We start from the raw sequence: 26,041 nt of genomic DNA, 5'->3' as shown, positions 1-26,041 counted from the left end.
GGTAGTATGCATGATGTGATTAGTTCCTCTCTTGTTGAGAGAGTCTGCCTCGAAGTTAGTCCGAGATTTCCTATCGAGGTCTCTGGCTTTCGTCTTGGTATGGACGCTCTCATCACCGAGGAATGCCTTGATGTGTTGTTTGCAATCCAACAGACTGCCTTCAATAGGAGAATCACTGTCAATGTCGACAGTGATTCTCCTATTGTCATTCATGGAGAGGACATTGCTCCTTCTCCATCTCTCCTTGCTAATATGCAGGACAAGGTTGAAAGGATTTGGGATAAGGAGATTCTCTCAATCTCTTTTTCTCCACAACATGACACACAGGACTTGCATGATTATGCGAAGCATGATGATTTGAATGATAATGATTTGCATGATGATTTGGATGAAAAAGACAAGCATGATGAATTGCATGAAGAAGATGTGATTGTTCACAAGGATGATGTGTTAGTGGATGCTTTTCCTAGCGAAGCTAACCTCGTTGTAGATTCGATCAATTACCAAGAATCGATCTTGGCTTTCGAGTCAAGGTCCACAGATCCCCCACAAGAAGATTCGATAGATCTCGAAGAACCGATCTTGGCTCTCGAGCCTTGGTCCAAAGAACCCTCACAGGAAGTATTGTGTGTTCGCATGATTGATACGCACGTATTGTTCGAGTGTTTCATTCGTGAAGGTTTCCTGTATTTTAGTCAGCATTGTTATGTGATCCCTTTTCCTAGTCATGACATATTGTATGTTGAGCACGTTTCTATCATGGATGAGCACGAATGTATGTGGATTGTTCATGAAAAGCTGAAAAGTTTGTATGTAAGGAAGTCACATTCCATGTCTCTTCCTTGGCATGACACAGTTTCCGAAAGAGCACATGATAGTATGAGCACCAAGCATGGGCATTTCCATTGTGATCTGCCACAGTTGATTGATTTCGATCAAACAGAAAAGATACAAGCGCATTGTTTGCATTTGTTTGATGAACGGTTTGTCACTCCGTCTATATGTTCATCTACATTGCATACACAGTCTTTAGAGAAGATAAGATTTTTTTCCTTCACTTTACATGGAATGGGTATGTTCATGGTTTTGTGTTGGAGATGGTTTCATGAATTTTCAGCCATGGAGATTCTTGAAGATGAAGGAAGCAGGACTCTCAACGAAGTTGAACCAAGGAAGGAGCCACAGAAGACTTTGTGTCGCTTTCGGCGCGGCCCAAAGAAGCAAGCGTTGCAGACTTTTATGAAGTTCAAGTACCGCACGACCCACACAGCAGAGTGGGCCGGCGAAGAGTCCCTTCCAGGCGATCTCCCTCGACGCCATACAGTTCGGTACCAGTACATCACTTTGAAAAGGAGGGGATGTCATGTGACACATCCCAACCCTATGTGTCCGTGGACAAGCTACACCATAGCAGGGTTCCCGTCAATCAAGTCAGTTTAGATTAGCAGTGATCTGGCACTTTTGTGAGTCTATTCGTAGACCGTGCATGCCCAGTCACTTAGCATAGATGCATATCCTCCGGTTGCACACAGCATGATCATCGGAATTCCCATCAGAATCCATTAGCATCAGTTAGGGGAATTTTCCAGTGCATTTAGCCTATTTTCCTATTTATTGGTATTTTCACTTATTATTTTTAAGTGACTTTCCAACAAAAGTAGGTAGGGCAATTTTGCTAAGTTAATATATAAGCAAACCCAAGTTAGCACTTTTTGGCAGAAGAGGCAGCAGGAGCTTCCTGCTCAACAGGCAACTTCTCAGCAGTACCCCCTCAGACCATCCTTGGCATTTTTGCATCTTCAACCATTCCCTGGCGTTTTTGCATCTACACCCCAGCCTGGCGTTTTCCTTCTCTAGCAGCAGAGCCATCACCTTGGCGCTTCCCCACATCAGCCTATCGCCCTCAAGCATCTCAGATTTGCTAGCGTTTTTGTCTCTACAGCCCAGCGTTTCGGCAAAGGGAAAAGCAGCCCTAGCGTTAGTGAATTTCAGCCCAAACCGCATCAGTTCCAGCCAGCAGAACCTCAGCCTTTGCAGCGTTTTCAGCAGGTGCAAATCTGCCCAAAAACGCAGCCTCACAGGTACAGAACATCAGCGTTTTCATCTTCAGCAGTAACCCCGACAAGAGCCATCATTTTCAGCCATAAGCACAGCAGTCAAGCAATCCATTTCAGCCCCGAAAACAGTCCACGAATTTCAGCCAAAGAAGATCACAGATTCAGCCAATGTCGTCGTTGTCGTCATCGGTATAGTCCCATTGCATTCGCATTGTACACCTTTGTGCAATCAAAGTAGACCACTCTCGCCGACGAGAGTGGGGCCTTCGAAGGAGGGTTTTACAACCTCTCGGTGTCGTATCTCTTCTCTCAGTCTCATTCACTTGCACGCACAATATCCACTCACTTTGTTCGTGATCATAGCACTCTCCATAAGACGGAAAGCTCTCTCTTTCCCTAAGAACTAAAAGGAACCTTGAGCAATAAAGATCACTAATCTTGAGAAAATACAACATTCATTCCGCTGCACCTTACAGGTTGCCTACAGGCTAGAGATCTGAGATCCACTGTCAGTACACCATGCTATGTGGGCATGTCATCAATATCTATAGCTCATAGGAAAAGTTGGAGATCGATCAGACCTGCTTCGAGAACTAGTCGAGGCATCTTGCTCGAAAGTCGGGCTTACAATCTTAGAAGCCAACATATATGTATCCGATGATCGATAATCACAAAGATGAATAACCTTTGACTCTGTAACTATAGAGGGCACCACTTGTCGACATAAAGCACAAGATTGAAACAGAACGTGGCTCTTCAACACAACTTGAAATTAAGAGAGAGAAATTCCAACGGTAGACACGGAGTGGCGTAGTTTCACTACCAAATAAAATAACAACAAGCTTCTTCTCTCTCAATCAAGTCCAAAACGGCACATACGAGGATCAAAGGTGGTCGTGACACCTAGGGCTCTGATATCATGTCAAAGGTGGCAGCGAAAGATGCAATGAAGACAAGAATTGGCTTGTGATCTTGTGGACACTTGGACTCCAATCTAGAACACCTGCAATGCCACACATCAACAAGGCACACCTGTGGAGAAGAGAGATCACTGAGGTAGAAAGAGACATGGCATTTGAGAGAGAGAGAGAGAGAGAGAGAGAGAGAGAGAGAGAGAGAGAGAGAGAGAGAGAGAAATGAAATGTTATATTAACGTCTTCAAAAGGCCAAAATGATCTATGAGACCAAAAAGTTACAATTGGTGAATCTGATACCATGTCTGAGTACGGAAATTACAAAGTTACAAAGAACTAGCACTAAAACACTAAGGAGAAAGGAAAGGGGGGGGGGGGGGGGGTTTGTGGGTTTAGATGAAATCTCTCATCGGTCGTTGTCGGATCTCATCGACCTCCTCCATGGTCAGTACTTTGGTTGGGCGTCTTGCATGTCGAGCTAGAGTGATCTATATCTTTTGTTGCAGCCTTCGTCGGTAGTGGGAGACCCCCCGAGGTCGTGGACATCTGGATTTGCCAAGCTCCGTGGCTCGATCAAGCAGTGTACCTCTAGTATGAGTAAGCTCTGAGATCTGCTGTAATGACTGCTCCGTTGGCTCTCCTCTTAGTATGAGTAAGCTCTGAGATCTGCTGTAATGACTGCTTCGTTGGCTCTCCTCTGGCTGGTGTAAAGAAATCTGTGATTTGTCTCTGAGACTGTCTTTCCTTTGATGTCCTCAGCAAGCTCTCCCTAAGTCTGCGCAGCTCTAGGAGGAACAATCGGAGACATCTTTGATCCTTGTATCTCATGACTCTAGAAAAAGGTCCGAACCCTTCTCTGAACAGGCAGTGGAAGCGGCTGCGTATCTCATAGTATGCCGGGCAGTGACATGTGTAGTGCAGCTCTGTCTCTGGCTCTAAGTTACATAGGTGACATATCCTAGCTCGTGCCGGCACCCCTCGAAATCGGTTAGTCTCGATTTGGAGTTGATGTGAGGATGTGCGTATCTGTCCAATAGCGCATCTTATCCCATGAGATAAGTGTGTGTCCATGTATGCAGGCCTAGTCACAAAGCCGTCCTCCGTGAGTTGGAGAAGATGCTCTCTGTAGAAGGCCATCTTCGTGCCTAACTCCTGTGTTGGTTGTATCCATGTGCTCCTGGTATTTAGCTGGTATTTAGCGGCTAGCTCGGCTCGGATAATCTCATGTGGTATTGAGGCCTTAGCCCGAATCATTCGAGCGATAATAGAGACCAGAGGCCTCTCCATACATCTCCATCTATCTGTGTTGCCAGATCTCCCATGGTGGTCTACTGAGGGTCCCCATACTTGAACTCCATAGACCATAGCTGGAGTCACTAGAGTGTCAAAGAGCCAAAGCTTTGTTCGCGGTTCCTGAAACTGAACCTGTGAACACATCCTCTCCAGTCCTCCTAAAGCTGCATATGCTCTCGTCAGTCTTGTCTCTGATGCTCTCCTTAGTGAAAACACCGGTCCATCGAAGACTACCCCAAGATAAGTATATGCATCTGTGTACTCCATAGTCTCCTGGCCATACATAAATGTGGGTGCCGACCTCTTGACCCACTGTGGTGTGGTGTTGAACACCATAACCTTTGTTTTTCCCAGATTGACAAACAATCCACTGTCACGAGCAAATGTATACAGAGCATCCAAATGACGCTGCATCCCCTCTGGAGAGTCAGAAATCAGCACAATATCATCAGCATATAGTAACAACGGAATCCATGTATCTGCTAGCTGAGCCCCCTTGTCCCCCTGACGCTCTACATAGTCCGAAAACTCATCCACATACATCTCAAAAAGAGTCGGGGATAGGGGGCATCCCTGCTTTACTCCAATAGTGGAGAGGACCATGTCAGACATTCCCTCAGTGTTGCGTACCCGCCCCATCACTGTCCTGTATAGAGCCTAAATCCCCCAAATCAGCTCTGTAGGCACACCCATGTCCTGTAATCTGCGTATAAGTCTGGCTCTCGGCACTGTGTCGAAAGGTTTGCGGAAATCCACAAAGCTACAATAGATCCTCTTGCCATGGTGTCTACCCTCCTCAATAATAGCTCTGAGTGTCAGAATCTGGTCAACAGTGGAGAAACCTCTCCTGAAACCTGTTTGCCCTGGTGCTCTTATGCCCTCTCTCTCTGCCCATCTACTCAACTCCTGTTCAACAATGGATGCATATAGCCTAGCTAATGTGTGACCAACCATGATGGTGCGATAATTCCCAGGAATCATGGGATCTCCTAACTTGAATATAGGCACAATCGTGGACATACTCCAAGTCTCGGGGAAGCCTTCATACATTGCTCGATAAACATCATAGCCAGGAGCTCTGCAAGCATATCTCTCGCATGGATGAAGTGCTCTGCTACCAGACCATCATGATCGTATGCTCTCCTTGTCTTCATCCTGTCAATAGCTTTCCTTACCCTCTCGGCAGTAAAGAAAGAACATGTCTCCGGGCATGTCTCTAGTGGGTCCGGCAGAGGTGGTTGTCCTGATACTGTGTAGAGAGATGTGGCATATTCCCCCCATGTCTCAGTGAAGGTGACCGATGGTGGTGGTGAATGTTCGTGGAATAGCCTCCATGCTTCGCCTGAGTCCTGACTTATAAATAACTGATACAGATCTTGCTCTAGCTGGGATAAGTAAGCCCTTTTCTTTCGTCGCACTAGGCGGCGAAAGATAATCCGTGACTGTCTATGTGTGGTAATACCCATGAGCACTTCCCTCTATAACTTGATCCTCATCTCTCTACACTCCTCATCATACCAACTATTCTGGGGCATTTTTCCAGATCGTCTCCGTGTAGGCTGGTTGTGGGGGTATGCTTCTGATGCTGCATCATGGAGCGTCTCTGTCAGTATCTGAGTGAGTTTATCTAGTGGCCGTCCTGGCTCCTGGGTGCATAACTTCCTGTATATCTCATCCATATACACAGAGTTCGTCTCCCCCATGAAGGTATACCGGATGTGTGTAGGGACCTCTCCTAATGGAGCTATGTTGAATTGAAACGTTAGGGTGAAGGACAAGATAGCATGATCAACTGCTACTCCAACTGGCCTAGTGCCCACCATGAAATCTTGAAAGAATGGAATGAGACCTTGCTGGGCCATAACATAATCCACTGTGTTGGCACCATGTCGGTGTGGAAAGCAAGTAAAATCTCCAGCTGTCGAAAATCTTTGTAGGCCATTCTCGGTTCCCATATCTATCAAGTATCTGCCATATTCTGTGTATTCCTCATCTTGTGATAATGTGGATAGACCCATCTCTGTAACGTCCAGCTCCCTAAGCATTTCCTCGGAAGTATCATAAAATATTGTCTGTTGGTGGGCAGTCCTAGCATTGAAATCCCCTAGTATGATAATGTCACCATCCTTGGAAAACTCCCATATGTCATTATCTAAATTAGCAAAGGGGGATTGTCCCCTAGGTGATGCATATACTGACGTACTAGGAGGAAAGTAACAAATAGCAATGTAGAGGTATCTGCCCGTCTCTGCCCTGAGCCTCACCCACATGTACCTAGCATGCTCATCCTTGCGCGCTATATATATCAATGGCTGCAACTCCTCCCTGAATAGTATTGCCACTCCCCTTGAGCCTGGTCCTCGGTGCTCCGATTTGGTCTCTTGTCTGCAGGCTGTCTCCCATCTATACCCGCTCACCTGTGGCATGGATTGCCCAGGGGCTTGATGCGTCTTAGAGTAGAAGATGATGTCTCTCCCTGTGAAGCTATCCTCAAAGGCCCCTACATCAAGACGAAGTGACCCGTTACAATTCCAGGTTGCCATCTTTAGTGTGGTTCCATAGGTCTCGCACCGTCATGCGGGACGTTGCTCCAATATCACCACCTTTCCATCTCTGTAAAAAGCAATCTTCCCCTTTTCCCTTGTTGCTCTAATTTCCGGCATTACTTCTTGCATATGAGCAATCTGCGAGAGGGTGAGGTCATCTCCAAGAAAGATGCCAGTCTTCTTTAGGGTCTGTCTCTTCTTCAGGAAGTCCTTCGCTTCCATGGAGGGGAAGCGGAGAATGAGTGCCCTTTCCTTACAGGTTTCTCCGTTGCTCCCGCTTTTCTTTGTGCCCACTCTCCAGGCCCTCGTATGCGTCTGCTCGTTGACCCCCACCAGAGTCATGACCTCTTCCTCCACATTATCTTGGTCTTTGAGGCCACACATCCGTACGTGTAAGGCCCGCACAAGTCTCCTTTGCTCCTCTTCTAGTGTCAAGTTGATGATGGTTGGTGTGGGGGTGGGGGTTATTTCCTTGCCTTTCCCTTTCTTGACAATCTCGATCCATTTTTCGGCCTTTTCTGCTTTTTGTTGGGTCTTTGTGATGACATCTATCCACGAGGTCGTCATTTCTTTTTGTTGCTCCCCACCTTCTTTGATGGCCCGCACTTGTTCCTTAATCGTGTTAAGCTCTTCAATTACTGAGGGTTGAAGCTCTCCCTCTTCAAGGACATCTTGCGATCGCACCTCTGCAAGCTCTTTCTTGAGTAGTGGGGTTTCCTCATCTTGGGCCTTCACGCGATCCTCGAGTGTATGTATCGTGCTTTCCTGTGCTGCCACGCACGTGTCGAGTATGTTGATAGTACCTAGGAGGTGGCGGTTGATCATTCTGATGGACTCGCTCAACTCTTCTTTGCATTTTTGGATGGCATCCTCCACCGGGTCATCTTTGCCATTCTGCTTCCTCATGGTCGGAAGGCCGCCACAGGAGGAGGAGATGGGTATAGGAGTGAAAAGGAGAGGCACGCGGCTAGGCTTCTCTCTCTCTCTCTCTCTCTCTCTCTCTCTCTCTCTCTCTCTCTCCGTGGCTAGGCTTGCTCTCTCTACGCGGCTAGGCTTGCTCTCTCTACGCGTGCAGGTTAAAAAAAAAAACCCTTTCTCTCTCTACGCTCGCAAAATTTCTCTCTCTACGCTTCTCACCTCTCTCTCTCTCTCTCTCTCTCTCTACGCAACATTTTCCTCTCTTTCTCTCTACGCAATTTCTCTCCTCTTTCTCTCTCTACGTCCTTTTCCCCCCCTCTTTCTCTCTCTACGCTACTTTTCCCCTCCCCTCTTCCTCTCTCAACGCGCTAGGTTAGGGAGGGTGCAGGGGCATCGGGAGAGCAAAGGACGGGGGCATGGGTGCATGGACAGCGCGAGAGCAGGGGGCGGGTATAGGGGCAGCGGGAGAGCGGGGGTAGGGGGCTGGGGTGCAGGGACCGCGCGCGAGCAGGGGGCGGGTGCAAGGGCAGCGCGCGAGCAGAGGGTGGGGGTGCGGGGGCAGCGAGAGAGCAGAGGACGGGGGTAGGGGTGCAGGGACAGCGCGCGAGCAGAGGGTGGGGGCAAGGCAGTGGGAGAGCGGGGGCCGGGGGCAGGGGGCGGGGGTGCAGGGAGTGGGACTCGCCGACGATGAGGACGGCGACGAGACGGGCTGAAATCTGAAAATGCTAATGGCTGAAATCTGCAAATCTTGTATCTGCTGAATTCTGACTCTATGTCGATGATGACAGTGATGGTGACGATGCGACGACGACGCGCTGAAAACGCAGATGCTGAAATCTTCATTTTCCGGGCTGAATCTGCAAATTCTCGTTGATTTGATCGTGCGGTGAGGATCTGCTACGGAAAGGTGAGATCTGCGAGGTACGGGACTTGATCTGTGGTGTCTAGGTGCTGAAAACTGAAAACACTGATGCAGAGAAGGTTATGACGCCGGAAATCTGCAAAAATGTTAGGTTGAAATTCGGGTCCAAAAACGCTAGGGCTGAATCTGTATCTGCAGCCAAAGCGCTGTGGAGTCTGCTGTCGCCAGGCTGATCTGCAAGTGCTGAAAACGCTAGGCTTCTTCTATTGTTGATGAAAAATGCTTGCTGATCTTGGGTGGCTGAAAACGCTATGTCTCCTTGCCGGTCTTGCTGAGAAGGTGCACTTCAGTTGTGGTCTATTGCCTCTTTTGCCAGAAAGTGCTAGCGCTAGGTTTTCTTATATATATGCTAGCCAAATTGCCCTACCTAGTTTCCCAACAAAGTCACTTAATAATAATAAGTGAAAAATGGCTAAAAATAGAAAAAATTGGGTCTGTGCACTGTAAAAATGCCCCTGATGGGTTCTGACTGGAATCTGATGATCATGCTATGTGCAACCAGAGGATATGTATCTACTCTAAGTGTCTGGACATGCACGGTCTGCGAACAGACTCGCAAAAGTGCTAGAACACTTCCTAAGCTAGGCTGATTGAACTGAATTGAACCCTAGTCATGTAGCAGCTTGTCCACGTACACATAGGGTTAGATGTGCACGTGACATCCCCTCCTTTTCAAAGTGAGGTAGTACTAATACCGAACTGTATGGTGTCGAGGGAGATCGCCAACAGCGTCTGGAAGAATACTGGGAAGGACTCTTCGCCGGCCCACCCTGATGTGTGGGTCGTGCGATACTTGAACTTCATAAAGGTCTGCAATGCTTGCTTCTTTGGGCCGCGCCGAAAGCGACACAAAGTCATCTGTGGGTCCTTCAATGCTTCAACTTCGTCTATAGTCATGCGTCTACCTTCTTCAAGAATCTCCAAGGAGGAAAATTCCTGAAACCACTTCTAACACAAAAACATGAACATACCCATTCGATGTAAAGTGACTGGAAAGATTCTAGTCTTCTCTAAAGATTGTGCATGCAATGTAGATGAACATATAGACGGAGTGCCAAACCGTTCATCAAACACACGCAAACAATGAGGGCGAATCTCTACTTTCCAATCTAAATCTCTCAGCTGTGGCAAATCACAATGGAAATGCCGACGCTTGATGCTCAATGCTTCTTGTGCTCTTTTGGATATTGTGTCATGCCATGGAAGAGACATGGAATGTGAATTCCTTGAATGCAAATTTTTCTTCTTTTCACGAGTAATCCGCATACATCCGTGCTCATTCATGAGTGAATCATGTTCAACGTACAATATGGCATGCCTATGAAAAGGGATCACATGAGGACGGTGACTAAAATACAGGAGTGAATCATGTTCAACGTACAATATGGCATGCCTATGAAAAGGGATCACATGAGGACGGTGACTAAAATACAGGAAACCATCATGAATGAAACACTCGAACAATGCGTGTTGACTAATCATGCGCACACATAATACTTCTTGTGGGGATTCTTGGAACCTCGACTCGAGAGCCAAGATCGGTTCTTCGTGATTGATCGAATCTGCAATGAGGTTAACTTCACTAGAAAAAGTATCAACTAAACCATCATCCTTGTGAATAATCACATCTATATGCTGCAAATCATCATGCTCGTGAAGAATCACATCTTGATCATGCAAATTATCATGCCTATCATTATGAAGAAAATCATGTGTGTCGTGTTGTGGAGAAGGAAAGACTGGAAGAGTCTCCTCTTGATTCTTTTCAATCTGCGCCTGCACATTAGAAAATAGTGGGACCAACTCTTGCATGTGTTGGTCTCTCTGCGCTGCACGCTCCAACTGTCTTCTTCGGCCGCCAAGCGTGCTTGCTCGCGCTCACGCTTTAAGGTTGCCATTCTTTCTTCGACCGCCAAGCGCGCTTGCTCGCGCTCACGCTCATAGGCTAACCGTCTTTCTTCGCGCTTGCGATCCAATTCGGCTTTTCTTTCTTTGTGCTCGCGATCCAATTCTGCTTTTCTTTCTTCGTGTCACGATCCAATTCTGCCTTTCTTGCTTCGCGTTGTAACTTCCTGTCCGTCATCATCTTGACCAAAGCCTCCATAGGATTTGGTGCAATCCTTGGCGTAGTATCCATTCCGCTCATCACCTCCATGCGAAGTATCCATTCCGCTTCGGGTGCTGACCATACAATGAAGTCTTGGGTTCTTAAGTTCACGAGGAACTTGGGTTCTTGTGGTTCTTGGGTTCTTGAGTTCTTGAGTTCTTAAGTTCTTGAGGTTCTTGAGTCTTGAGGTTCTTCTTTAGCTTGCAATCTGTGTTAGAGAAGGATCTTTTCTTACCCGAGCTCTTCTCTTTCCCGTGGGCGCACCCCTTGGCAGCCTAGCGCTCACACCAATGTTGCTTTTTCCAACCTCACATCGATTGGCCGCCGCTAAGTGCACGGTCCGCTCTCAATGAGTGAAAAGAGAAACAAGGGGAGGCTGGACAAGCCCTTCTTTCTTGGATTTCTTGTCACTCTTCAAAAACACGATTAGGAATCAACACGCCCAAGTGGACTTGGGTTATGTGCGACCGCAACAAGCAAAAAAATTCTGTGGTTCTTTCTTTGAGTGATACAGAACACTACCAAAGCTCTCATACCAATGTAAGGTGCAACGGAAGTGAATGTTGAACTTTGCTCAGGATGAGTTCTCAGAACTGTGCTCAAGGTTCCTTTTACTTACGGAAGGGAGAGCCTTCCGTCCTTGTAGTGAGAGAGTGCAAATGATCACAACAAAGTGGTAGACATTGTGAATGAAGGTGCTGAGCCTGAGAGATAGAGAGAGAAGAATACGACACGAGATGTCACGTGACACATCCCAACCCTATGTGTCCGTGGACAAGCTACACCCCAACAAGGTTCAGTCAGTTCAATCAAGTCTAGATTAGCAATGATCTGGCACTTTTGTGAGTCTCTTCGTAGACCGTGCATGCCCAGTCACTTAGCATAGATGCATATCCTCCGGTTGCACACAGCATGATCATCGGAATTCCCATCAGAATCCATTAGCATCAGTTAGGGGAATTTTCCAGTGCATTTAGCCTATTTTCCTATTTATTGGGATTTTCACTTATTATTTTTAAGTGACTTTCGAACAAAAGTAGGTAGGGCAATTTTGCTAAGTTAATATATAAGCAAACCCAAGTTAGCACTTTCTCGCAGAAGAGGCAGCAGGAGCTTCCCGCTCAACAGGCAACTTCTCAGCAGTACCCCCCTCTAGGACCCCTAGCGTTTCTGTTCCCAGCAGTAAACCACCATCTCTGGCGTTTCCTCTCTAGCAGTCATCGCCATCACTAGCAACACACTAGCGTTAGCAGATTGATGCCGCCGCAAAGACCATCAGCATTAGCGTTTTTCCCAGAGTCAAGCATACCAGCGTTTTTGGATTTCAAGTGCAGAACTGCCTGGTGTTTTTGACCAGCAGCAAGAAGCCTCAGCGTTTTTGATTCTCAGCCATACCGCAGCAGAAAACGCAGATTTTCAGCCTTATGAACAGTAGCAGATTCCCCCAAAGTTGGTTGCAGATGCTTCCCCATTTTCAGCCATAAAAACGCAGCCAAAACAGTCATTTTCAGCCACCGAAACAGTCCCCGAATTCAGCGATTAGAAGCCTACAGATTTCAGCCATCGAGTCGTCGTCGTCATCATCGTCGTCGTCATCGGCATAGTCCCATTGCATCTGTCCATTGCATACACATTGTACACCTTTGTGCAATCAAAGAATAGACCACTCTCACCGACGACAGTGGGGCCTTCAGAGGAGGGTTTTACAACCTCTGGGTGTCGTATCTCTTCTCTCTCCTTCTCTCAATCTCATTCACTTGCACGCACAATATCCACTCACTTTGTTCGTGACCATAGCACTCTCTATAAGACGGAAAGCTCTCTCTTTCTCTAAGAACTAAAAGGAACCTTGAGCAGTAAAGATCACTAATCTTGAGAAAATACAACATTCATTCCGCTGCACCTAACACGAGAATGTTGTCAAACCCTCCTCCGAAGGCCCCACTCTCTATGGCGAGAGCGGTCTACTATTGATTGCACAAATCTCTACAATGCAATGGACTTGCCGATGATGAGACGAATGGCTGAAATCTGCTAATCTTGTATCTGCGGAATTCTGACTCTATGTTGATGATGACGGCGATGGTGATGATGCGACGACGACGCGTTGAAAACGCAGATGCTGAAATCTGCGTTTTCCGGGCTGTATCTGCAAATGCTGGCTGATCTGACCGTGTGGTGAGGATCTGCTGCGGAAAGGTGAGATCTGTGAGGTTCGGGAGTTAATCTCTGGTGTCTAGATGCTGAAAACTGAAAACGCTGATGTAGAGAAGGTTATGACCCCGGAAATCTGCAAAAACGCTAGGCTGAAAGTCGGGTCCAAAAACGCTAGGGCTGAATCTATATGTGCAACAAAAACGCTGTGGAGTCTGTTGTCGCCAGGCTGATCTACAACTGTTGAAAAGCTAGGCTTCTTCTGCTGTTGATGAAAAACGCTGGTTGATCTTGGGTGGCTGAAAACGCTATGTCTCCTCGCCGGTCTTGCTGAGAAGGTACATTTTAGTTGTGGTCTGTTGCCTCTTCTGCCAGAAAGTGCTAGCGCTAGGTTTTCTTATATATATGCTTAGCCAAATTGCCCTACCTAGTTTCCAAACAAAGTCACTTAATAATAACAAGTGAGAAATGGCTAAAAATAGGGAAAATGGGTCTGTGCATTGTAAAAATGCTCCCGATGGGTTCTGACTGTAATCTGATGATCATGTTGTGTGCAACCAGAGGATATGCATCTACTCTAAGTGTCTGGACATGCACGGTCTGCGAACAAACTCACAAAAGTGCCAGATCACTTCCTAAGCTAGGCTGATTGAACTGAACCCAACCCTAGTCATGAAGTAGCTTGTCCACGTACACATAGGGTTAGATGTGCACATGACAAGCAACTTCATAAATAAACCTGTGACTGGAATTTAACTCTCAAAACACTTCACGACTTGGTAGCTAGAGCGTCCCCAAGTAGACAATGACAACCTGTAGGCCCCAAAGACTGGCGCCCCTTTCGGTATTTCTCTATTCAATTAGAAACTTCGGAGAAAACTTGTAAATTTCTACGAGCTGTACCACTTTTATCGGGCTGAAAATGACCTACTCTAGCCCGATTTTGGCAGCACAACCGCAGTAGGAGGCTTCACATATAAAATCCCCAAGCAAAAGGTGACTTTCCGGGCGCATTCGAACACTCCCCAAACCTGGCGAGAAATTGCAGCACGCTGAATTCTCTGTTTTCTGCCCCGAAAATGCACAGAACACCTGTACAGCGATCCCCTCGCTTCCTCGAAGCTCTTGGGGGTATTAGGGATCAAAAGGGGTTAAAACTCTAAACCTGCAAAAATACACAGCAAGCTGTAATTTACTGTTTCAGGCTTCGTTTTGCGTGTCGGTCACATCCGTAGCAAGCACTCGAGCTCCGGCACTTGTAGGGCTATTTGCCCTTTGAATTGGACATTTCTCTCGTGAAATCTCTCCGAATCCACCTGTACCTACGGGGGATTAGCAAGTAGCTAATCCAGTACCTGTGCAAGAGGCTCTTGTCCCGGCAAACGTGCATGAACCCACACAACTGTACAAACAGATGGAAAGCTCTTGAGTTGGGCACGAGAGAGGTGCACAAGAGCGGAATCATCGTGCTACATAAGACAAGGAAGAAGGCAAGCTTTCCATTAAAGCTGTGAAACTTGCATCCACTACTTACACACACTGTGGAGTACTTAATGAAGAAGAAAGGCAGCTCCCTCTCTCAAAAATGGGCGCCCCGAGCTGGGATGAGTTTGGCAAATTGATCTAGTGCCGCCATGTGTCCAATTTTGTAAGGTGCAGTGGAATGAATGTTGTTCTTTCTCAAGATGAGTGTTCCATATTGTGCTCAAGGTTCCTTTTTGTTCTTTTGGAAGGGAGAGCCTTCCGTTCTTAATGAGAGAGTGCTATGATCACGAACAAAGTGAGTGGACACTGTGCGTGCAAGTGTATGAGATTGAGAGATAGAGAGAGAAGAGAAATATGACACCAAGGATGATGTAAAACCCTCCTCCGAAGGCCCCACTCTCGTTGGCGAGAGTGGTCTACTATCGATTGCACGAACTCGTACAAAGTGGATGCATGTGAATGATGCAATTCGAGGCTATGTCGGCGATGACGACGGGGATAGCGAGACCGACCTAAGGGCTGAAATCTGCAACCTTTTATATGCCGTCCAAAAACGCTGCTGGCTGAATTCTGCTCCGCTTGAAAACACAATGGAAAACGCTGATTTGATGGTCTTTTATGGCTGAAAATCTGCTGCTGTTTTGGGGCTGAAATGGCTATGGGAAAGGGGCTGAAATTCACCTGCTGAAATTGTCCAAAGGCTGAAATCTGTGGTTATCTTTGCTTGGATCAAAAAGTCTATGCCTGAGGACCTGAGGCGATGGCAAGGGGCTGAAAACGCTAAGGTTTGCAGGTTGCCGGCGGTGAGGCTATTGCTGAAAATGCAAGGCAGAGAGAGAGAGAGCCTAGGTGATTTGATGAAAACAAGGCTAGACTGCTTACTTGATGAAAAACGCTAGGCCTCCTTGATGGAAGCGCCAAGGGTTGGGAGTCTTGCCGAAGTCTGTTGTTCTCTTTGCTCATTTGCCAATTAGTGCTAACCTTGGTTTGCTTATATATTATCTTATCCAATTCGTCCTACCTACTTTCCAACAAAAGTCACTTAAATTAATAAGTGAAAAATGTCAAAAATAGGTATATTAGGCTAAATGCACTGGAAAATTCCCCTGAAGGATTCTGATGGGAATGCTTATGATCATGCTGTGTGCAACCAGAGGATATGCATCTACACTAAGTGACTGGGCATGCACGGTCTACGAATAGACTCACAAAAGTGCCAGATCACTTCTAATCTAGACTGACTGGACTGACAGAACCCTTGTTATTGAAGTAGCTTGTCCACGGACACATAGGGTTGGATGTGTCATGTAAGGTGCAGCGGAGTGAATGTTTGAACTTTATCTTTGCTCAAGATGAGTGCTCCGAACTGTGCTCAAGGTTCCTTTTTGTTCTTATGGCAGGGAGAGCCTTCTGTTCTTAATGAGAGAGTGCAATGATCATAAAAAAAGTGAATGGACACTGTGCGTGCAAGTGTATGAGACTGAGAGATAGAGAGAGCATAGAAATACGACACCAGAGTCGTTGTAAAACCCTCTTCCGAAGGCCCCACTCTCGCCGGCGAGAGTGGTCTACTTATGATTGCACAAACTGGTACAAACTGAATGCATGTGATTGATGCAAGTCTAGGCTAGATCGATGACGACGACGGGGATGGAGACCGATCTAAGGGCCGAAATCTGCTACTCTTTATTTGCTGTCCAAAAACGCTAATGGGCTGAAATCTGCTGCGGCTGAAAATTGATGTTCTTTAGGGCTGAAACTGATGGTCTTTTAGGGCTGAAACTGAAGTCTTCATTGCTGAAATTGCAGGTCTTAATTGCTGAAAATCGCCAAGGCTGAAATCTGTCCAAAAACGCTATTGTAGCAAAAACACTAATGGCTGAAAGTTGTTGGTGCTTGGTCTATTGGAAACGTTATGCAAATGGTTGCGACTTGGGGGTTTTGGAAAACGCTAGGCTGAGGTGGTATGGCGATGAGGATCTTGCATGGAAACGCTAGGGGATCTGAGTGGCTATGGCGATGGGTGCTTGATGCAAAAAACGCCAAGGCTGTGGGGGGTCTTGCTTGAGAAGTTGCCTGTTAAGCCAAGCTCCTGTTGCCTCTTCTGCCAATTAGTGCTAGTTTAGGTTTGCTTATATACAAACTTACTCAATTTGCCCTACCTACTTTCCAGCAAAAGTCACTTAAAAATAATAAGTGAAAAATGTGGAAAATAGGCTAAATGCACTGGAAAATTCCCTGAAGGATTCCGATGGATTCTGGTGGGAATGCTTATGATCATGCTGTGTGCAACCAGTGGATATGCATCTATACTAAGTGTCTTGACATGCACGGTCTACGAATAGACTCACAAAAGTATCAGATCACTTCTAAATTTAGACTGACTGGACTGACTGAACCCTTGTCGTGCTGTAGCTTGTCCATGGACACATAGGGTTGGGATGTGTCACGTGACATCCCCTCCTTTTCAAAGCGAGGTACTAGTACCGAACTGTATGGCGTCGAGGGAGATCGCCAATAGCATCCGGAATCTTGGAAGGGACTCTTCGCCGGCCCACTCTGATGTGTGGGTCGTGCGGTACTTGAACTTCATAAAGGTCTGCAAAGCTTGCTTCTTTGGGCCGCGTCGAAAGCGACACAAAGTCTTCTGTGGCTCCTTCGATGCTTCAACTTCGTTGAGTGTCATGCTTCTTTCTTCTTCAAGAATGTCCATGGCTGAAAATTCCCGAAACCATTTCCAACACAAAACCATGAACATACCTATTCCATGTAAAGTGAGTGGAAAAAATCTTGTCGTCGTAATAGACTGTGCATGCAATGTAGATGAACAAAGAGACGGAGTGCCAAACCATTCATCACACACACGCAAACGATGAGGTCGAATTTTTCTCTTTTGATCTAATTCAATCAGTTGTGGCAATTCACCACGGAAATGCCCATGCTTGGTGCTCATACTTTCATGTGCTCTTTCTACAACTGTCTCGTGCAAAGAAAGAGACATGGAATGTGGCTTCCTTACATACATACTTTTCAGCTTTTCATGAACAATCCGCATACATTCGTGCTCATCCATGAGTGAAACGTGCTCAACATACAATGTCATGCCTAGGAAAAGGGATCACATAAAGATGCTGACTAAAATACAGGAAACGATCACGAATGAAACACTCGAACAATGTGTGCGTATCAATCATGCGAACACATAATACTTCTTGTGAGGGTTCTTTGGACCGAGGCTCGAGAGCCAAGCTTCTTGAAGGGGTTCATTGGACCTAGGCTCGAGAGCCAAGATCAATCCTTCGTGATTGATCGAATCTGCAACGAGGTTAGCTTCGCTAGAAATAGCATCAACTAACACATCATCCTTGTGAACAATCACATCTTCTTCATGCAACTCATCATGCTTGTGAGAAATCACATCTTGATCATGCAAATCATCATGCTCATTATTATCATCCAAATCATCATGCTTATCATTATCATTCAATTCATCATGCTTCTCATAATCATGCAAATCGTGTGTGTCATGCTTTGGAGAAGAAGAGACTGAGAGAGTCTCCTTTTCTTGAAACTGTTCAATCTTGTCCTGCACATTAGCAATGAGAGAGGGAGAATGAACAACTTCCTCTCCACGAATGACAATGGGAGAGTCACTTTTGGCATTGAGAGTGAAAGTGTTAGCCTCCCAATCAATGAGAGGGTTATGCTCACGAAACCATCGAATGCCCAAAATCATATCACATCCTAAGAGAGGAGAGACTAAAAATTTTCTACGGAAAGCAGCTTGTTGAATTGTAAACAACACACCAAGACACTCTTGCGTGATGAGAGAGTCCATACCGGGAACAAAGCCAGAGACCTCGAGAGGAGATTTCTCACTAACCTCTAGGCGGGCTCTCTCAACAAGAGAGAGACTGATCACATCATGCATACTACCTGGGTCAAACAATATGACAAAATGGTGCCCCGTCATATGACCATAACATTTAATGAGAGAATCATCAATGGGAGGGTCATGAGAAACTTGGGACACACTCGTGTTATCATTAATTGCATTGACAGAGGAAGTGGGTTCTGTGGTTTCTTTAGATTCATTAGAGTCAAGCTTAGGACATGTTCTTTCTATGTGACCCTTAATGTGACAATGAAAACAACGACCCTCCTTAGAATAAGTGCTTTGCTCTTTCGATGTGATGTATCCTCCTAAAATTCCTTGTGCTACCTTTTCATCTGGAGTGAGCTTAGGTTTAGCAATTGTGTTAGCCTTACCCTTAGGTTCATTGGAAGAATTCTTTTCTGAGAGACTGTTGGAAGATTGGTTAGAAGAGTTACCGTTCCTACCATTCTTACCGTTCTTACTGTTCTGAGGGTTCTGAGAAGTCTGCGAGGTACTTGTGGAAGTCTTGTTCTCCTTAGGCTTTCCCTTGTTGTGCTTCGGGACTTCTTCACAAGCGTTTTAGAACACTACATAAAAATGCTGCACTGTGGGAGCCCTTTTGACTTTGCTTCTAAAAACGCTGCAAAATCCGCTCTGCACTTCCTCGATGCTGCTTCTACTTCTTCTCAGTGCAATGCTCCCACGATTACTGAGGCACCAACTTTGATACCATGTCAGTCGACGTTGCGGAAGCGTAGAGCAATGGGAAGAATACATGAGAGAAAGAGAGAGAGAGACTCTGCTGAACCAACCAACTGGGCAATGAATTAGTGACTATACAATGGGGGCCAGCTGTTCCTTATATACTAGCTTTGGGGCCCTTAAGTACCCCCCTCAACAAATTGCCCTACCAAAGACTTTGACAATAAGTAAAATAAATTACTAAAGCCAAAATAAATAGCTCTGTTAAGAACCTCCTCAACCAAATAGACCCATGAGACTGTCAGAGTTTCATCTTCTCTCCGGTGGCGGCTTCAGTATCTCCCAAAAGCAGATTATGGAGTGAGGGCTGTTTTGTGGCTATGCTTGGCCACATTTGAGGTAGACGTACCTTTCTAGCTGTGCGAGTCGTGTATGTGCCCACTGGTAGATTGCATTGTTTCCTAGTTTTTTCGGGGTCAGAGTCTTTGTATATTGCAGTTTTCCCTTAGGTCATCATGAGGTGGCATAACTATACCAACTAGCACAATTATGGGAGGTTCTTAGTTTATGATGATATGGCATTTCTAAAGCGCCCCCATTTATATGGGTCAACATGATAGAACCAGCATGAAACAGATGGAGACTGCTTTAAGAAGCTCTGTTTGCAAATTATCACTATGATCTAGACATATGGATTCATATTCATGCTAACAACAGTCTTTTGTGTATGGTCCTTTTGAGGATTTCAAGGGCTTATTTTACCGTCTGACCAAACAGATTGCACCCTAGGTATTTTTTAATAAGCTCAGACACAAGCATTGATGGACTAATAAATTTTGACTTAAACAAAGGATGATCCTTCCTCTTTGAAGCAAGATTTAGGGAGTGCCCACCTATTCGTTTGCAAATGTTCTATGGTAATGAAGAAGATATTATCTTTTCTGACATTGATATCTTAACTAAAGGATGCCTATGTTTATGTGAAGTAAGCAAACTTTTGGCTTGCATAGTTTTTGTTTGCTTACAACTGTCACAATGGTTCTGGCTAAGCAGACTCTTGGTTTGCATAGTTTTGGTTTGCTTACAGTTGTCATGATGGTTCTGGCTAAGCAGGTAAGGGCCAAGGTGATGGCCTTGTCCAGACACTTTCGAGGAGAAAGAAAGGTGTCATGGCACTTTTGGGTCATAGGAGCTGTTTTGGGGTGTTTTTTGCTTAGTTTCTGGTTACTTTCCCCGTCTTCTGAGGTAGTTCAAGAAGAGGCTACTTTATCGCTTGAAGAAAACTCCAGCAAAACAGTGCATGATAACACCAAAACTGATGAGGAAGTTGCGGATGTCTTGAAAAAGGAACACTCTGAGCCTGAAGATACTCACAAAAATCTTGACCAAGATTCTCCAAAAGATGAGGACTCTGCAGCGAATGAAGACCTCGAGCTGCAGAGAAAGAATGGCCCTGGGCTTGGAAAGGATGCGAAGTCTGATGATACTGAACCTACTGAGGAGAAAGATCTGTTCAAGGAAAGCTGGGACAAGCACAAGGAAAATGGGACTGCTACAGCAACTGGGGACTCCAATGAAAACCTTCCCCTGACAACTGCTGCAGAGTCAGAGCTTAGTATGGAAAATCAGGAGAAGTCACGAAATTGGAGCACTCAGATTATTGAATCAAAGGAGGAGATAGCCCTTAATACTGAAGGAGAGAATGATGAAACTGATACTGCACCTACAGTCAATGCCAGTCAGACCGAACCTTCAAGGAAAGATAATGGGGGTGTGGCTAGTTACAAATGGAAGATTTGTAACCGGGATTCTGCCATGGACTACATCCCCTGTCTTGATAACAAGGAAGCAATAAAAAGACTTCCCTCTAGGAGACGTTTTCAACATCGAGAGAGGCACTGTCCTGATGCAGACCAGTTCCCTATGTGCCTTGTTCCACTGCCTAAAGGTTTTAAAGTGCCCATTAGATGGCCGCGAAGTAGACATGAGGTAAGAGTGTTGTTCTAGTTTGTCTAACGAAGTCAGTGCTATTGTCTTAAACGTCTCAAGAATAATGTTAAAATGGCTGCAGGTTTGGCTGGATAATACTCCTCATACAAAGCTTGTTTCATACAAGAAGGATCAAAATTGGGTGAAGCTAGAGGGAGATAAACTTGTTTTTCCAGGAGGTGGTACTCAATTTAAGTATGGAGCCTCACAATACATAGATAGTGTGGAGCAAGTGAGCATGCCCTAACCTTTTAGCTACTTCACTTATTTCTCTATATGGTTACACCTGAATTGTTTTGGTTGGAAAAGCAAGTTGGAACCTGAAAGTTCTACTCTCCTTACCAGTATGTTGCTGATGTGTCATGGGGCAAGCATACTAGACTGGCTCTTGACATTGGATGTGGTGTAGCAAGCTTTGGAGGATTCCTTTTTGACAGAGAAGTACTCACGATGTCATTTGCACCGAAGGATGAGCATGAAGCACAGATTCAGCTTGCCCTGGAACGAGGCATACCTGCCATTTTAGCAGTGATGGGGACTCAGAGACTTCCATTTCCAAGCAATGCCTTTGATTTAGCTCATTGTGCCAGGTGCAGAATACATTGGCATGGAGACGGTAAAGATCAAACAGCTTTGAGTTTCATCTTTGCATTTTGACTGAATAGAAGCCAAGGGGTTTGAATATTATTATTTGCATTCATAATTATAGGTGGCAAGTGGCTGCTAGAGGTGAATCGGATTCTTCGACCTGGGGGTTATTTTGTATGGTCTGCAACTCCAGTTTATCGCAAGCATCCAGAAGATGTGGACTTCTGGAAAGGTTATTTCTTATCTCCTGCCTTCCTTATCTCAGGCATGCCTGCACACATGTAAGTAGGACTAATATATACAGGGTGATAAGCAAACAGAGAGACTTTCAATTTTCAGTCATTAACTTCTGTGGTTAGTACTTCTTACAGCCCCATAGTGGAACGTAAAATACATATTAGCTGTGTGCGCACACACGCGTACAGTGTTTGGTGTCTTATGCACTTATTTAGCATTTGGATTAATTATAAGTCAAAAGTAGTAATATGTTTCTGTGTTTTTAAGTGTGAACAAAGTGCTTTAAATTGTTTCTTACCTCATGTAGACTTTCCATTTGCAGCGATGGTAGATTTAACGAATGCTATGTGTTGGAATCTTACAAGCATAACTAAAGATCTCAGTTCAGGGGTTGGATTTGCTATCTACCAGAAACCGATGACAAACTCGTGCTATGAAAGTAGACCCATCGATCAACCGCCCTTATGTAATGAAGATGAAAATCCAGATGCGGCATGGTAATTTGAGCAATGTTGAAACTTTTGAAATTAAGTGTCTGCATGCTTCTTAAATGCTTTTTGTTTTTTAGGTATACTCCCTTGGATGGTTGCTTGCATAGGGTTCCTTCAAATGTGGACACCCATGGAGCCACCTGGCCTGCCCCTTGGCCAGATCGACTTGATTCAACTCCAAAGTGGCTCCATAACTCCCAAAAAAGTCTCTTTGGACAGCCGGCTGCTACTGAATTTGAGAAAGACACTGAACATTGGAGAAGAGTGGTGGCAAAGTCCTACCTTACAGGTTGTGGCATTGATTGGGGAGGGATCCGGAATGTGATGGACTTGAGAGCGGGATATGGAGGGTAAGTTTGGTCTTCATGTTTCTTTAAACAGCTCAACCTGGTGTAGGCGTTTAATCTGAGTGTTGCAGGTCAGTCGCCCTATGTTGTTTCAAAGGCATTTAGGCTGGCACAGGTTCTCAAGCTCTCCTTTTGCCCAAGGCTGATATTCATCATAGTCACTATCATGGTATGCCTCAATTGTCTTAGCCAATATGAACTCATCGTGCAGCCTACAGGGTGACCTGGCAAGGAATCGTCATGAAGAATCCAGATACAAGATTTAAATAATTGTACTTTTTTTATGCAAAACGGAAAGAGTATACAAAGAGCAGCTGCAGCCAAGCATGCATTTCTAGAGTCGTTCCTGCAGAGGCTCAATCTTTTAGTGACCTCACAGTGTGTAGGCATTTGATAAGAACGTTGTTGGGGTGTTTAAAGAGAAAACAGAAGGCCAAATCTGTTTTGTCCTAAATAGCATCCTGAGGTTTTACAGTTGATTACTAGAACAATCTTCTATCCTGTTCAACCAGGATGAAGATGCTTACTTTAACAAACCACGTATGCAGCATGCTGTCCCACATTTTCTCCAAATGTATTAAACTGCATGCTGACAAAACCTTTGCATTAGTCTACTTTCTTGTCCTAGAGGTCAATGTACTATGCTCAACATCAAGAGTAATGTTTATTACCACCACATCCTAAGTAGGAGGGACTTTCCTATTTCTTTCCGCGCCGTTCACACCCATTAAGGATCCTAGAACAAAGTTTTCTCTTCTTCCAAAATGGAAGTACTCCAATGCTGAGGGTCAACAGGGCAGATCCCATATTCCTGTCTTCAAAGCATTATACGGATTACAACTGTCAATGCGCCTCAAGTATGCTTGGAATCTCAGCCTTGAGTGTACTTGAAAGTTTGGCAAACAAAGCTCTTATTTTGTACCCAAGTTTTGACATTGCAAATCCTTACAGACTGCTCAAGGTGTGGGATTTGCCTGCTTTATATAACTATTAGATTTTGGAAACAGTGAAGCATAGCAAGTGGGTCAAGTATCTATAGCACATGGTTTTATCTGGTGCATGTGGAGTCAAACTTCTAAGTGCTCACCGTATATGCAATGTAAGTGTTGTCTTAGCAATATTGCATCGGATTCCAATACTAGTTATAGGTCAGAGATATCCCTGAGCTTCAACCATTATAGAAATATCATAGGAAGTTGATGAGATATTTATAGTGGACATCAAGAGGGAGCCTTTGTGTTATTTAGCAAGTTTGTATTTTTATTCTTCCTTATAAGGTGCCACTTTTTGATGCTCACTATTGATTCAGATACCTTGATTCATGCCTCCTTATTTTGTTACAATGTACTTCACTGCTCATTTACTAGTATACGAACGTGCAGATTTGCAGCAGCCTTGCTGAGAGTTCCAGTGTGGGTAATGAATATTGTTCCAATTGATGAGCCAGATACTCTTCCTGTCATTTTTGATCGGGGGCTATTGGGCATATATCACGATTGGTGCGAATCTTTCAGTACTTATCCTCGCACCTATGACCTTCTACATGTGGATCATCTTTTCAAACAGCTAGTTACAAGGTAATTCATTTGCTTTTCTTTAAATTTAGCTGACCCTTAACAAGAATTTGTTTGTCTTCTTATTTTAAATTTGGAGACTAAGGTTGGTGAGAGGATGCTTTGTCTTGTTGGTTTAAAAAGAAAGAAAACAGCAGAGAAAAGAAGGTAAAAGTATCATTTGGGCATTCTAAAAAGACAAAAAACTCTCATGGCCCATTGATTATTAGACTAAGGTTGGTGAGAGGATGCTTTGTCTTGTTGGTTTAAAAAGGAAGAAAACAGCAGAGAAAACAAGGTTAAGGATCATTTGGGCATTCCAAAAAGACAAAAATCTCATATGGCCCATTGAATATTAGAGGGGCCCTTTAGCAAGCCAAAAATACATACACAAAAGAATGTACGCCTATCTCTCTTCTTTGCAAAGGCATGTTTTAGCATGCCAAACAAAAAGATAGTTTGTCATGATTAGCACAGTTCTGTCATAAGGAGGGGTTATTATTGGTTACTAGCTCAGTAGTTGGGTCATATTAAGTGTTATCTCCTGTTTTTGGCAATTATTGACTCTATTGTGTTACACTTTCTTTTCCTGTTTTGAGAAAAGCTTAAGGTTGCTAGCCGTTCGTGATTTCTGCAAGAGCAAAATTTTATATGGAGTTTTGGTATTGACTGGGCAAAGTATTCGCAGATGCAAACCAGTACTCCCATTGCTCGAGATGGACCGCATACTGAGGCCCCAAGGATGGGTAATTTTTCGAGAAATGTCGAGTACAATCAATGAGATACTTCCTATAATAGAGACCCTGCATTGGGATGTACGGTTGAGCTATATAGAGGGAGGAGAACAGCTTTTAGTGCTTCGAAAGAGCTTCTGGAGACCAGATTCCCTTGAAGAAGGAACCCAATGATTTCCTTATACTGGGCTTTATTGGTTTTGTGTGCAGTTCACGGCCGGAGCGGCTCCCCTGTTGTGCTCAAAAATCAAAACCTCAGCTTATCTTCAAAATCATGAGGCAAGCTGCTTGTAGCGAAATGTCCGGATATCTGTCTGACGACTTTATCTAAATGGTTCAAGATATGAAAGAGCCTCTTGGCAGGCGAAATTTCTTCCAGTCTATCTCTGCAACTCTGCGTATGAGATTGACTCATCTCCCATTCCATTTAAGGTCATCTTAGTAGCAATATTTGATTGTACTTCGTACCTTTTTGATGCAGAATTGTCTCAGAGAAATTTTTGTTGGAGGATTCATGAAAATCCCCTAATTACTGTCAAGGATCATAACCAATCTTGTCAATTTATGGTTCAATTTATATACAAATAGCCCTGAAGTTTGAGGAAATTCCCAAAATATTCTGGTATCAGTTTTGAATGGATTGCTCCAAATTTTGCTTAGTTTAGTCTTTTCGACAGTAAATGTCTATCTTTAAGTGTCATATATGGGCATTTGTGTCTAGTGATAATAAGCCTTTCGAGCTTGAGAGCCCATACTATCCAAAATCGTAATTCTACCCTCTTTGGCTGAGGGCAAAAAGGAAAGTGTTTGGGAAAAATTTAAGGAAATGTTTGGCAAAGCATGAGGGGTATTTTGGCAATTTTCCCCCATAAATAAATAAATAAATAAATTTGAATGTATGTTTGTATATACAAATGTGTATGTGTAAAATATTGATCAATGTACAAGATCAGGTTGGACAATGGGCCTTTCCCAAGTCTTACACATGAAGTGTAAAATCTTGTAGGAAAGGCTTTAAACGTGTGTACGGAAATTGAAGAGCTTGTGCTAAAAGCTAGGTCATCACCCATAAAATAGAGGCATGGTGGTAGTAGAGAATTTTCATAAATGGTTGGAGCTTTTAACGG

At 44.7% G+C, this 26,041-nt stretch overlaps 1 protein-coding gene across 4 annotated transcripts in view; it reads left to right on the top strand.

Moving 5' to 3' along the window:
• LOC147429405 (putative methyltransferase PMT23) overlaps positions 1-25,520 on the top strand; it is a 32,260-nt gene extending 6,740 nt beyond the window's left edge. For 3 of the 4 annotated variants that reach the window (XM_086495632.1, XM_086495633.1, XM_086495631.1), the window contains 8 exons: positions 20,089-20,964; positions 21,047-21,196; positions 21,310-21,580; positions 21,674-21,784; positions 22,112-22,286; positions 22,358-22,630; positions 24,010-24,204; positions 24,869-25,520. In XM_086495632.1, the coding sequence (XP_086351758.1) occupies positions 20,104-20,964; positions 21,047-21,196; positions 21,310-21,580; positions 21,674-21,784; positions 22,112-22,286; positions 22,358-22,630; positions 24,010-24,204; positions 24,869-25,088 (2,256 nt within the window). In that variant the 5' untranslated portion in view covers positions 20,089-20,103 and the 3' untranslated portion in view covers positions 25,089-25,520. Of the gene's footprint in view, positions 1-19,995; positions 20,965-21,046; positions 21,197-21,309; positions 21,581-21,673; positions 21,785-22,111; positions 22,287-22,357; positions 22,631-24,009; positions 24,205-24,868 lie in introns of those variants that run through there. The other variant, XM_086495630.1, reaches the window with a different exon arrangement.
• Positions 25,521-26,041: the final 521 nt, after the last annotated feature.

The sequence above is a fragment of the Adiantum capillus-veneris genome, chromosome 22 (assembly GCF_014529385.1).
Source record: "Adiantum capillus-veneris isolate H3 chromosome 22, ASM1452938v2, whole genome shotgun sequence".
Lineage (NCBI taxonomy): Eukaryota > Viridiplantae > Streptophyta > Polypodiopsida > Polypodiales > Pteridaceae > Adiantum > Adiantum capillus-veneris.
Note: the sequence above shows the minus strand (reverse complement) of the source record. Positions and strands in the feature narration are given on the sequence as shown.